The following is a 14,827-nucleotide window of genomic DNA, read 5'->3' as shown; positions in this document are numbered from 1 at the left end:
GTGTGTGTGTGTGTGTGTGTGTGTGTGTCAGAAGAGCTAGTTTCACCAGAACATTACAGAACATTACTGGTTAAGGAGGAGCAAACAGGAAAATGTGTTATGTTGGGAAAAAAGTAATGTTGCATCCAATTAAGTGTATCCTTCTGTCTAAATCCTGTAGGAGGAAACTGCCTAAGGAATTCTTGGTTTTGGACTAGTATATAAGCAAACCTGCCAACTACAAATAAATTACCAGACACCATAAGATTAGAGGTATAGGGTAATTTAAAATCAAAGTGATATCATAATTTACTTAAATTTAAAGCAGTAGTCAATTTCCAATAACCTTCAGGTGTGCTACTTCAATGTGTTATCTGTTCTCTTAATATGGACTCATGAGAAATAAATGCCCAACCAGGGGTTAACTAGCACCTAACCACTAGGCAGCACTGTACAACGGCCAGGCAGGCCATTCAGCTACACATCAGATTGAAAGTTGAGACCACATTAATTGTACATTCAGCTACACCTAAAATACTGTGTAATGCTTGGGTGAGCCATACCATAAAGCAAACATTTCATTCTTAGGTCCAGGCTCTGAATCCCTATCAACATCACTTACTTGAGTTCAATCTTCAGCTGCTTGATAATTTCTGAATCCTTCTTCCTTCCATCATCATGTTTCCCTTTCTCTTTATCCTTAACAGAATCTCTCTCTTTTTCTGACTCTTTCAGTTTCTGTTTCTCTCGTTCTCTCTCCTTTTCCTTTTCTCGTTCTCGTTCTCGCTCTCTTTCTTTCTCCCTCCTTTCTCGTTCTCTCTCTTCTTCATCCCGTTTGGACTTAACTTCATCCTCCTGAGATGCCTTCAATGCTGAGGAATGAGTGGCTAAGTCTTCAGAATCTTGCTTCAGTTCTGTAGGCTCATCCTTGGGGTCCTCAGTACTAGACTGAGACTGCAGGAGGGCACTGCCACTGCGCAGACGCGTCTAGAAGACAAAGAAAGGAAAGGCGCACATCACCTCTATGGAGTATAATGCTTCCCTCACTCATACTGCCCTTACCATCACCATGGCAAACAATGCTTATCCACTGCTCCAGGTCACCTTGTTCAGGTCAGACTGTGCCTCTCTCAGCTTCCGTTTATACCTTAGGACCTCACCCTTCAGCTGGTGGTTATGATTCTGGAGGCTGCTAATGAGATGCCGCATCTCCCGGTTTATGGGACCTGAAAAACAGCAGCAGCAATATTGGGAGCCTTAAAAAGGGAAAGGGGTCAAGGAGAGAAAGCTCAGAGCACATCAGGAACTTCTGAATACAAGTGGGAGTACTACTAAAAGACATGCTCCTGCTCAGACGTTGAAAATCAAACTGCTTGAGTTAAAACCAACACCCAGGCTGTGGCTCAACATCAATTACAGGATTCCATCCCAGGTCTTCTGAGGTTAGCATTAACAAGGCTCAAGAATCAAGTTTTATTTCAAAGGAGTTTACAATAGACAGAACACAGGGTAGGGCAAGAATGACTATACCTGCTTGCTCATTGGCAGCAAGGGTCTGCTCAAACTCTATCCTCAACATCTCATACTCCTTGCGGACCTGGGCCAAGGTATCCTCCAGCTGAATGACTTCAGTTCTCAGCTTCTTATGCAGACTGACCTCATCTCGCTGCAGGTAAAGAACCAGTAAGACATTCGTACAACTTTATTCTACCTCTAAATTCAATCTCTAACAGTCTGAAGATAAAACACTGCTAAGAAAAGAAGGCTGACCCTGAAATTTTCCACTTCACGACTTAAAAGAACACCAGATGTAATTTAGAAGCATGACTTGATAACTTGGCAGAACACTGAAGAAATTTTAAAAATGGTCTTGAGCTCTGAGATTACAATTCAGTTGGAGAACTAACCATAAACTGTCCAGACATAAACATCAACTAGCATCAGTTTATTTAGCCAACATACATGAAAACTCTAACTTCCCTAAATACTACCTTAAGAAGTATAGAAAACACAAAAGTGAACATACATACCAAAGTAAAAGTTATTCCTTCAAAATAATTTGCCTAAATGTGCATTGAATGTCACAATGACACAGTATCTGCCTGATCTCCCTACATGTAAGAGACATAGGCACAGCTTCATGATGGCTTTCACTGTTGGAGCACATGCCTACTTCTAATGTAAGAGCCATAGGCACAGCTTCATGATGGCTTTCACTGTTGGAGCACATGTCTACTTCTATCAACAAACTTTTCACTTTCCACTCACTTCCTCATCAGGAAGACGTCACAGACAAATGAGATGCTCTGTCTCTCCATCACCATATCTTAGGGCAACTACCACTGAATCATGTAGCATCCTAATGAGCAGCATTCTCCCAATAGTCTCTAAGATCCATGAGGGCAAGAATTCTGTTGTCTTGCAGGGTGTGGTGGCACATGCCTTTAGTCCCAGCACTTGGGAGGCAGAGGCAGGTTGATTTCTGAGTTTGAAGCCAGCCTGGTCTACAGAGTGAGTTCCAGGACAGCCAGGGCTACACAGAGAAACCCTGTCTCGAAAAAAAACAAAAACAAAACAACAACAAAAAAGAATTCTGTTGTCTTGTACTTATACCCACCGGATGAATGGAATATTGACTATACATGCAAGTAAAGCCACAAAATCCATTAGTCAGGCAATCATATAGAGAAGACAATGCAGGAGAGGGAATGGTTGGCTTTGTGATGAGTGCCAATTTCCATAACCACCAGTGAAACAAAGAAAAGTTTGTTGTTACCTCAATGAGTTCAACCTGGCGCTGGTGAGTGCCCCGGGTGCCATGAAGCAGGGTCCGAGCCTCATCCAAGTGGGCTTTCAGCTGTAAACTCTCGTTATACAGGACAGAGAACTGGGACTGCATGCAGCGGTACTCCGGGGTTTCCTTGACCACTTCCTCCACTGCACTCCGCAATTCCACCTCAGGAAGGCCCAACAGAAGGCAAGTCAGAGTCAGAGGGAAGCGTGTATGTCCCACACATCAGAGCCGTGGGAGAGTAACTCACCCATGTTCCACATACTTGAAACCATTACTCAGAAAATTATGAAGTCCAGACTACCACTCCTGGGTACAACTCAGTCCCTGAGTAAACCAGGTCACCCAGAACTATTTTGATATGTGTTTTACATTGTTTCAACTCAAATATAAGCCACTAGAAGAGCTGAGTGGAACTGACCTGACCAGGACATTTGTTCTTTTTTTTTTTTTTTTTTTTTTTATTTACATTTTTAATGCTATCCCGAAAGTTCCCTATATGCCCCCCACCCCTGCTCCCCTACCCACACACTACTTGGCCCAGGCCTTCCCTTGTGCTGGGTCATATAAAGTTTGCAAGACCAAGGGGCCTCTCTTCCCAGTGATGGCCAATTAGGCCATCTTCTGCTACATATGCAGCTNGAGACACAAACTCAGGGGTTACTGGTTAGTTCATATTGTTGTTCCACCAACAGGGTTGTAGCCCCCTTCAGCTCCTTGGGTACTTTCTCTAGCTCCTCCATTGGGGACCCTGTGTTCCATCCAATAGCTGGCTGTGAGCATCCACTTCGGTGTTTGCCAGGCTCTGGCATAGCCTCACAAGAGGCCGCTATATCAGGGTCCCTTCAGCAGAATCTTGCTGGCATGTGCATTAGTATCTAGGTTTGGTGGCTGATGACGGGATGGATTCCCTGATGGGGTAGTCTCTGGATAGTCCATCCTTTCATCTTAGCTCTAAATTTTGTCTCTGTACCTGTATCCTTTCATGAGTATTTTGTTCCTTACTCAAAGGAGGAATGAAGTATCCACACGATGGTCATCCTTCTTGGTTTTCTTGTGTTTTGCATAATCTGGGCTAATATCCGCGTATCAGTGAGTGCATATCTAGTGACTTCTTTTGTGATTGGGTTACCTCACTAAGGATGATATTCTCCAGATACATCCATTTGCCCAAGAATTTCATAAATTCATTGTTTTTAATACCTGAGTAGTACTCCATTGTGTAAATGTACCACAGTTTCTGTATCCATTCCTCTATTGAGGGACATAAATCTGATAGAGGACTAATATCCAATATATATAAAGAGCTCAAGAAGCTGGACTCCAGAAACTCAAAAAACCCCATTAAAAAATGGGGTACAGAGCTAAATAAAGAATTCTCAACTGAGGAATATCAAATGGCTGAGAAACACCTGAAAAAATGTTCAACATCCTGAGCCATCAGGGAAATGCAAATCAAAACAACCCTGACATTCCATCCCATACCAGTCAGAATGGCTAAGATTAAAAATTCAGGTGACAGCAGATGCTGGCGAGGATGTGGAGAAAGAGGAACACTCCTCCATTGCTGGAGGGATTGCAAGCTTGTACAACCACTCTGAAAATCAGTTCCTCAGAAAATTGGACATAGTACTACCGGAGGACCCTACAATACCTCTTCCGGGCATATACCCAGAAGATCTTCCAACTGGTAATAAGGANACATGCTCCACTATGTTCATAGCAGCTTTATTTATAATACCCAGGACATTTGTTCTAAGTCACAGATGAAGACCCCAGTAACTAGCTGTTCTTTATTAATGGTCACAGAAAATAATTCTGACTGGTAGCAAAAATGGTTATGATTTTCCTAAGCAACCATTTGATTTAATTTCCCAAGAATGTTAATGAAGTTTTTCCTTTTAGTTCAAGTATCCTTATTATTTATTAATCTAGAAATAAATTATAAATGATAGTCTATGAATCAAAGAAAGATGAGAAAGACTTCCAGAAGATTCTTCTTTGTTCCCCTAAGATCCTGTAAAGGACCATTCTAATAGGCAGAAATAACGCCAGCCCATAATGCCCACAGATTCAGCTCAGCACTAAGGCTGCAGGCCACATCCATCAGGCCTGAGCAGCTGCCCACTTACCCCACTCCCCACATCTGCCAAAATACCTTCCTGCTTTCTTTTGGCCTGACCTAAACTGTGTTAAGGCTCCATCATCCCCCCAACCTCTTCTCCACAACCATCCACCCACCTACACTCACTCTCCAGTGCTTTCCCTGCCCACTCTGCACTATCAGTCCATCTTGGCCTGGTGGAGAGGAGTCGAAGCTCAAATGTAGAACCAGCCTCTCCAGCAGATTTCAAATCAACTACAGAGTACTCCAGAAACTCTAGTGCCAGCCCCAGCTGTTTCTTTGGAATCTACATGCTGGTCCAGTCTTACAGACTACAATTCCCTAGCTTCAGACAGTCCTGCAGAACCTAGACATTAACTGATATAGCCTGTTCTTTCTGATCTTAACCAGCAACCTAACTTCCTTGTGTCCTCTACCAATAATGTCCCAATGTCAGCAGGAAGCAACCAGAAAGAACAACACCTACTTACCAACACCCATCAAATCAATATTAAAACAAAACTGGGAATGAAGGGATCTGGCAGGCCTTGCCCTTCTCCCTCTGTCCCCTCTGCCTCATTAGATAGCATTCCTAAAGCTAGCCACCAAAGCCTATTCCCTTATTTGGCCACATCTTCCTCCTAAGGCTGACTGCCATGGTCCAGCTATCAAAGTATTGGAGTCCAACAATCAAAAGCCCCTTTGGCTCATCTAATTAACATGCCCAATTAAAATGAAAACCTCATCCTAATACTGGGTTTCCTTGCTTACTTTTTTAAATTGTCACTTTTCCATGTCCCAAGACCTCCTCTCTATCCAGAGGCAGTTCTCTGTTCTCTGGAACAAAAACCACTATTCCTTCTTCCTTATACTCTTCCCCTTCTCCCTCATCCTCTATCTCCTGTCTTTGTCTCTTATTCCTTGCCCGTTGTCCCTCTGAGGCAAATAAATTCCCTTTGTGTTGAGAACTTGGGTCTTGAGCCGATGTTTCCTTTCAAGTCTATTCTCTGCTTCTATGAGACCCACTTTCTTAGCAACCATATATGTCAAGCACTATATGTCTATCTCTACATGCCTTATTTCACTTAGTATAATGTCCCTCAAGTTTATCAATGCTGCCCCAAATGACTAAATTTCCTTTTTCAAAGCTGAATAACATTCCACTGTACATCTAAAGTTTCATTATATACTGATCTTTGGCTAAATGTACTTAATGCTATATAAAATGAGATCATTTCCACCAAGTCTGTTGGTGTGTGTTGGTGATTTTACATTCTTCAACTTTACGGAGCTCATTTCTACTTCTCTCAGGGACCCCTATAAGTAATATCATGGCTCCTGGCAACAGAGACAACTTTACTTCTTCCTCTCCAATCGTTCTAATCTGGAGCCTTTTTCCCATTCTTACCCATTTCTTCTCATTAAGTTTCTGTATGATACTGACCAGAAAGGCAAGAGTAGACATCCTAAATCTTGCAACTCTTTACGGAGCATGTTAGCAATGGGCAGGTCACAAATGGCCTCTGCTGTGTTAAGGTACACCTCATTTGTTGAGCTGTATCATGGAAGAGGCTAAATTTGGCCACATTTTTTCTTGTTCCTCATAAAGTATGCAGGTTCACAGGTTGATGAACAAATCATTTGTCCTTCAGAGCTGTGCCTCCTACCTTCAGCTTTTCATTCTGTGTAGTGACCTCTTCAAAGTCTTGACGAAGTTTCTCCAGCTCACAATGTCGGTTCTGAGCCAACTCTTTGTTCTCCTCGAGCTCTGCATTCATTTCCTCAAACTACAAATGATCAAGAAAACAGCGAGTGAGAATAAAGAGAAAAGAGCTACCTCATCCCACTTCATGCTTCCCATTTTCACGGCTCCACTCCTGCAAATGCCACTGTCCCCTGGGAACCAATGCAGGCCCTAGGCACAAGGCCTGTTCCCAGTGAAGCACCATGTCCCAGGGGGAGCAAATGTTACCTTCCGGGCATTGATGGTGATTGTGCCTCCATAGAGACTGCTCCCCGCTCCATATACTTTATAGCCTTTTGAATTCACCTACAGAGAAGACAACGACTCTTTAATGAGAGGCTGGAAGACTTCAGTTGTATTACCAAGGTCATTCAAATGATGTTTCTTCCTCAAATAGCAGCATCTGGCTGATCCTTTCTGAGAAAATGACTCCTTAAAAAGCTTTTGTTCATAGTGGATGTTAGTTACCGCAGACATACAACCAGTCAAATGGTTGAAGTTCTGAGAACAAGTGTCAATCAAGTGCTCAGCTAAAAATGGGAGAAAACACACACATACACCCACCCACCCACACCCTTGGCTTGGGGAAGACTGTTAAACACTAGGAGGAGGGGAGGACTGCTGTTAAACAGGGTCTCCTGGATATGACATGGTTGCTGTGCTTATGAACTCACAGCAGCTATGACTGCCTGCACAAGAACAAATTAACCAACATACTAGCATGGAAAAGGGAGGAATTTACCTTCCCCTGACTCAAGAGCTACTGGCAGTTGATACCTGCTAAGGGAAAGTCATTTTAATTTTGGGTTGTGGCCTTTGGTATATTGCCCACTCACAAACATATAAAATCCAAATAGGAGTCAGTGGGTTATTTAAAAAGAAAAAAAGAAAAAAAAGATATTAAGAGAGGAACATAATGGAAAGGGGTTCTGGAAAAATTGGATGGAGGATCAATGGGATTAAAATACATGGTATACATTTATGAAAGTCACAAAAACAAAAAGAAAGAATATTGTATTAGGGTGGGAGGGACTGGAAAGATGGTGGCTGAGCAGTTAAAAACACTTGCTGCTCTTGCAGAGGAGCCCAGCTGGAAGCTACCTGCACTCATGCTTGGCTACTCAACCCTATATAACTGTAGCTCCAGGGGATCTAATCCCCTCTTCTGGCCTCCACAGGCATCTGTACACATAATGGCATATTCCCTCTCTCTCACACACACACATGAATAAAAAATACTCCCTAAGTCATTTTCAAAGCCTATAAAATCAGCACTGACCCGCTCTAGGACTTCAGCCAAATGCCGGTTGAGACGCTGCTCTCTTTTTCGAATTTTGTCAATATCCCACTGCAGGTCATCAATCATGGACTCCAAGACGGACACTCGTGACTCAGCTGTCTCTACTTTACCCTGCAACTTACAGAACTACATCGCAAAGACAAGCATTCAGAAACATAACAAAAGGACTAAGTTAAGCATTCCAAATTCCATAAAATTAGTCCTTCCTCATATACCATTATAAAAAAAAAAATGTATTCAACACCCAAATGTAAAAATAAAAGTCCTTAGACTGCTACAGACAATTGCTAAGAACTTTCACAAGGACAATCAGTTAAGACTCAATAATCTCTCTACCTATGAAAAGCATCATTTCCCTAGAAAGACCACAACCATCAGAAAATGAAGATTTTTTAAAAAGAAAACAACCTTTATCAAATACTTTAGAAAATAAGAATTTAAAACAGAAACATCCCGGGCCTGGAATGATGGCTCAGAGGTTAAGAGCACTGACTGCTCTTCTGGAGGTCCTGACTTCAAATCCCTGCAACCACATGGTGGCTCACAACCATCTGTAATGAGATCGGATGCTTTCTTCTAGTGTGGCTGAAGACAGCGATAGTGTACTTACATATAGTAAATAAATAAATCTTTTAAAAAACAAAAAACACAAACGGAAACATCTCTTACTACCAACTTTCTCTAGCTACATATCCAGAAATGATAATCCTTATAGAACAAGATAGAAACTTCTGTATTTAAACTGACTCTTGAGCAGTTTACAATCAAGTTTTGTGTGTGTGTGTGTGTGTGTGTGTGTGTGTGTGTGCGCGCGCGCACACGTGTGCGCACACACCTGCCATAGCTTGTATGTGGAGATGACCAGACAACCTCAGGCATCAGCCTTGCCTTCCATCTTGTTTGAGACAGATTTTCTTGTCATATGTCAGGCCCTCAAACTTCCAGGTATGCCCAGTCCCATCTCATCTTAGGGAGTGGAGTTTTGGGATTACAAATCAATACTACTGCATTCAACTTTATGTAGATTCTGAGGATCTCAACTTTGCATCAACCGGCTATTACTACATAGCATCTTAATTATGAAACTGCCTCATGTTCCCATTACTCTGTATAGACCCTTCAGCTTTTTTTTTTTTCCCTCTGACAATCTTCCCATTAAGAGATGAATTTGTTCCTCCCCTTGATCCCGGACAACTTTAGTGGTCAAAAAAATATAACAGTGTGTAACCCTGAGGCTATGCTAAAAAGATCAGGCAGGATCTGCTTTGTTTCTTAGAACACTCAATGTAGTTCAGGTAACCTGCTAAGAAATCTTCAGGCCCTCCAGCTGGCAACTGACAGCCTCCCAGCAGTCAGCACCAAGAACCCGCAATGAGAGGTGAGGGGCTGTGTAAGAGGGACTGGGAGGAGAGAGGGGAGCTGAGAGCAGATGTAAAGTGAATAAATAAACTAATGGAAAAATAAATAAATTGTTGCATGAAGAAGCTGTACTATATTTGGTGCCATTAAATTAAATCCTACTCTGATTTTTTTAAAAATGAAAGGAAATAGCAATGCAAGACATGGGTTCTCCACAGGAGCCCAGACAGCAAAACAGAGAGGCCCTTACTTACTATTGCTGAGATTTGGGAAAGGCCTCAACAGGAGACAGCTCTATCTGGTAATACCTAGTTAATGCCCTAAAATATGACACTCCCATCTATCTGTAAATGCTGCTAAACTCTAAAAGTCCATGAGCATCCAAGCAAAGGACCTAACAGCAAAGCTCAGGAAACAGTGCAGGGAGAACATGGCTCAGATTAAACAAATTCAGCAGCAAATCACATTTTCTAATCACCCGCTCTCTGACTGCACACTCTTCTTCATTTGTTTCCTCACCAGTAAAATGGAAGCTGTTTTGCCATTAGTAGTACTATTCATGTAGTGCTTAAAACTGGGTACCAAATGACTAAGTGACAATAACTAAACAACTAATCAGCACGAACGTCTAGTAGCCAAACCAAAGTAGGTCATTTTCAGCAGATAATCATCTGAGCTAACAAAGTAATCAGAAACAAATGCAGAATCATCCAAAGCTTCGTCACTTTCTCAAAGGACTTTACGTAGACAGATGCCAAAATCTAACATGGGATAGTAGTCATGGCACTGTCTGTGGGCTACGCTGGGGTGAACATTCACATTCCCCAAGGTCCTTCGACTTCACCAATGCAGAAGCCTCCTCACCACACTCTGCTCAACTCTCACTTGGCTATTCACTCAGTACCACTGTTCACGATCTATTATATTTAGGGTAGTGAATCAATTAGGATTTACAATTTTGTTGTGTTGTGGCATTTCTTCACAATGATGAAAATCCTAAACTACTATTAAACAGAGGCACAAAGAGGAATGTTCAGTTGTTTTCTTCTTTAACCTTTCCATGGACTTTGCTCTCCCAGAATTGACTGTTGTTACTGGCCCACACTCTCCTCAATGTAAGTATGCCTTTTAAAATAAAGGGGCCTCTCAAAGTTCTCACAATTCTGACTTGGTGTGTCACCTAGAGCTACTAAGCACGGCTATCACTCCTTTCTGGTGAAGTACCTCCTGAGACATGGTGTGATGCTTCTCCTGAAGGAGGTCTGTCAGCTCCTGGAGTCTCACATTCTCTTGCGCAAGGAAGGAGTTCAGTTCCTGCACTGCTTCCTCCATTATCAGGTTATCTGAGAAAGAAGAACTGCACTTTAGTTTAGTATCAATAGTCTTAAGATGTACAATCATCTATTGCATCGAAGCATCAACCTGATGGCTCACCTCACTGTCAGAATATCAGAAAGTAACCTAGTGTGTTACCTCACAGAACACAGGAAGCACCCAGGTCAAGTGATAGGTAACTGGTTATATAAATGAGTCAACCTGCAACCATTATCTATTCTCATCTCTGTTAAGACAAATGCCTTGAACAAATAAATGACCGCTAATATCATTGTATTCACATACAATTAACATCACCCAAAATAGACACTTTAGAATTTAGAACAGACAAGATTTCTAAGCAGTGTCAAAATTAAAGCAATACAATTGTATTTTATAAGGTAATCACAAACTCCTATTATTAACTAATAGCAACATGAAGCATCTCTCTTTCATGGTGGAGAGACAGGAAGCATAATTTCTATCTTCAAATAATCACATATAAAAATCCTGACGAACAAAGACAAACACAGAAGTCACTTATCACAATATTATGTTAAGTACAACCCTGAAGCTCAAAATCAAAAATGTACATAATATTTACAAATGTATAAGTTAGACCTTTAGAATTTATTATGCTGAATTCAGGTGTTTAAAATTAGTCATAATTATTACAGCTCAATCTAAATGCTATAAATGGAACCAATCAGTCTCCGGGCACACATTACCCTTCAGAGTTGCCAGGAAAAAGCATGTCTACACTACTTGTTATTACTGCTCTCATACTCACACAACAGATCAGTCAAGTCCCGGGTTCCCAGTTTCCATGTGGGATTGCCCACCTGAATCATTCGTCAGACTTTCAAGATAGACAATTCCAGGGATTCATACAAAACCTACTAGTTAAGGCTCTCCATAGCTATGGCAAAATAAATACATAAATAAACGATGACTGAGTCAACCTGAGTTAAAAACTAATACCTAAATTTTCATTCTTCACTATCCTAAGTTCTGAAGCCAGGCCCTAAAATTCAATTAAAACCCAGTGAGTGTTAGTAAATTAATAAATAGGCCGAAATCTAAACAAGAATAAAACCCATGGGTGAAAATGAACTTCTAAAAAGTTATTATTCTGTATTATAATTTTATATATATATATAAATCTTTACCTTTTTATCAACACAGATTTCCTCTGGATCACAAACAGCTTAACTATTTAGAATTTATAATGTTTTTTTAACTTAAACTTGACCTTAAAACACACTTATAAAAAATAACTTTTGTCTCTGTATATGCATGGGTCTGTCCTGTGTGTACAGGCACATGAATTTGTAGGTTAAAGGATAACCCTCAAGAACTGGTTGTCTCCTGCCACCTTATGGGAACCAGAGATTAGATTCTTGTTATCAGGTTTGAGTGCAAGAGCCTTCAATGCTGAGCAATCTTATAGACACAGAACCCCAAAACAGTTCTTAGTACGGTTTTATTTACTATTCAGTTTAATTCCTTTACAAATATAGCAAATAATGTACTTGATATTCACTTAAAATATCAAATGTAGCATCAAAATAACCTCTGCACATTGTACATTCCCCATATTCGTGTGGTTTAATAATACCCTCTAAATAGTCAATTAGAACCATGGAGACAGAAGTATCACACAGCTTGGGATAAGGAGGAGTAGTCACACCCATCCACTCTCAACTGTGGTATCCTAATTAAAAATAAAATATGAACAAACAAGCATATTAATTATCATACTAAAAAGAAGCAACTTTTAAAATTTTCCTTAAAAATAAAATTCTAGAATAATACAGTTCTTATTTGCTCACCTAGTAAATAAAGCACATTATACTTAACTAATTTATTTAAGAGATTAAAACATTAAATATCTTGATGATAATCACGGCAGCTAAAATACAACAACAGAGTGGTTAGGGAGATGGCTAGTGGATAAGAGGATGTACTGCTCTTTCAGAGAACCCCAATTTAGGTCCCAAAAATCCATGTCAGGTGGCCAATAACTCAAGGTCCAAGGGGACCTGATGCCCTCTTCTGGCCTCCTCAGTTACCTGCACTCCCATGTGTGTAACTATACGCTCACATACACATATACAGTAAATCTTCTTAAAACATACTGTAAGCAGACCATGGCTAATGTTGAAAACCTGAAATAAAGGCATTTTATCTGCATTTGAGAAAGGGATCTGTCACAAATGACTAAAGATCTTTAATCATTTTAGAATACTTCCTATACTGTATGAACATAATTTCAGTAATAAAACTCAATAATAATAAGTATTCCAAATAATCATTTTACTTTAAGGCTTTTTCATCCACTGGTTTCCTACTCTATCTCTTCAAACACAGGAGTCATCTTACTACTTTACTACCTCATCTAACTGTCTTTAAATACACCAAAGGTAAAGAACACAGTAAAACTCACCATCTGAAGTCAGAACAGTCTACTTCTACTTATGAAAGTAGATAGTTAGCATGTCATGGTAATTACACCTAGAGTCACAAGGTTTAAAACTCCAAGAAACTACATTAAACTGAGCTCTCCTCTCTTCCTCGTTTTGGTGCTGGAATAGAAGCTACACACCTAGCCACATTCTCCCTTACTACTGAGCTGCACCCTGAGCCTCCCAGAGCTGCGGTCTTGCCTCCCATTGATCCCTGTCTCCTGGTTCTCTCCTCACCTCCACTGCTCAGTTTCCGGGATAAGAGATCCACTTTTTCTTGCAATTTATCATAGACAGTCACAATCTGGGACACAGCACGGCGGGAGGACTCAACACGCTCCTGAAGCTGAGATTCCATCTCTTCACTGGAACTGCTAGCCAAAGTAGCAAGGAAAGAGAAAGCTGGCTCTTGCCCATCCCCTGAGAACATGGGGAGAAAAAAAGCCCCCCCCAAATTACAAATCTGGAAATAGCAAATTTTCCCTCATATGGAAAGCCTTAAAGCAAAGTTCAACTTCAAAAATCTAGTAACTAATACAGTTACAGAATATCTCCCAACGACACAGGGAGAGAAAAAGGAGCCCCCAGGCTTCTTTTAAAGCTAGAAATAGCAAAATCTACTCTCCCCCTCAACTGGAGAGCCTCACAGCAAAGCTCAACCTCAAAACCCAGGTTACTAACACAGTGACACACGTCCTTGCAAACACTTGCCTCTCTCACGGTCATCTTTGCGTTCCTGATTGCTATCAGAGTCAGGTTCTGGTTCTGACACAACCAAGGCTTTCCTTTCTGTGAGTAGGTCCCCCAAACCCTGGTCCAGATCATAACGTTTAAGGATGATGCGGATGTTTTCATCAAACTACAGAAGGAAACAGGCAGTAAACAACCAAGAAGGGCAAAAGTTGAGAAACTAAGAGAGCTCTAAGGATGAGAAGGCTGATCTGAATTGGGGTGAAGAGACAAAGTAGCTACCTGGCTCCAGTATCGGTTCACAATCAACAGTGAGGCATCGTCAGTGGCCTGGCGTCGCTCCAGCTTCTCAATGTGTTCCCGAAGCTCATCTTCAATGGCCTGCCGCTGATCTAGCATTTCTGCTAGCTTACGATTCTTGGATTGCAGTGTTCGAATGTCTAATTCCTCCTACCTCAGGAAACCAGAATCATTAGTCTCCACAAAAAAACAAATAAGCTATTAAATTCACTAAGTTCACATTAGTTCATTAGTTATTTTTCTATAAACAGAAAAAAGAAAAAAATCTTAACCGAGGTTGAGGACACAGCTCAGGTGCTTGAGCATCTAAGTTTGATCAACAGAACCTGCTTCTAAGAAAGCCTAGTGTGGTGGCAAATGCTGTCACCTCAGCACAGGAAAGATAAAGACAGGTGGATCCCTGAGGATAGCTGGCTGGCTAGCCAGCCTAGCCTAATACTGGTGGGCTCCAGGCCAAGTTAAGAGACCCTGTCTCAAAAAACAAAGTGGATGGCAACTGGGAAACACTACTTGGCCTCACAAACATACACAAAGAACTCTTACAGCAAATAATTAGGTAACAAGTGGGAACAGAAGAAATAAAGGTGTATGATGATGTACAGAACCAGCAATTATAGCAGACTCTCAAGCTGACCATCCCACTGCTCTACCAGGAATCCTCACAAAGTAACTGGATCCTGAGCTCCACCATCCTGCTAGTTACTGGGTGACTTAAACATAGGTTTAGATGAACCATTTCTCTCTCTCTCTCTCTCTCTCTCTCTCTCTCTCTCTCTCTCTC

The 14,827-nt window shown here is 41.2% G+C and overlaps 1 protein-coding gene across 3 annotated transcripts in view; it reads right to left on the bottom strand.

The window, feature by feature from the left end:
• The window catches only part of Rnf20 (ring finger protein 20), a 25,495-nt gene that overhangs the window by 5,318 nt on the left and 5,350 nt on the right, over positions 1–14,827 (bottom strand). For all 3 annotated transcript variants that reach the window (XM_021199834.2, XM_029539702.1, XM_029539703.1), the window contains 11 exons: positions 14,029–14,196; positions 13,768–13,915; positions 13,294–13,476; positions 10,502–10,620; positions 7,898–8,044; positions 6,847–6,924; positions 6,542–6,661; positions 2,756–2,935; positions 1,510–1,645; positions 1,084–1,205; positions 602–966 (listed from right to left, as the gene is read on the bottom strand). In XM_021199834.2, coding sequence (XP_021055493.1) covers positions 602–966; positions 1,084–1,205; positions 1,510–1,645; positions 2,756–2,935; positions 6,542–6,661; positions 6,847–6,924; positions 7,898–8,044; positions 10,502–10,620; positions 13,294–13,476; positions 13,768–13,915; positions 14,029–14,196 — 1,766 coding nt within the window. The remainder of the gene's footprint in view (positions 1–601; positions 967–1,083; positions 1,206–1,509; positions 1,646–2,755; positions 2,936–6,541; positions 6,662–6,846; positions 6,925–7,897; positions 8,045–10,501; positions 10,621–13,293; positions 13,477–13,767; positions 13,916–14,028; positions 14,197–14,827) is intronic.

The sequence above is a fragment of the Mus pahari genome, chromosome 6 (genome assembly GCF_900095145.1).
Source record: "Mus pahari chromosome 6, PAHARI_EIJ_v1.1, whole genome shotgun sequence".
NCBI classification, from domain to species: Eukaryota; Metazoa; Chordata; class Mammalia; order Rodentia; family Muridae; genus Mus; species Mus pahari.
This window is presented reverse-complemented; position numbering and strand designations above follow the sequence as displayed.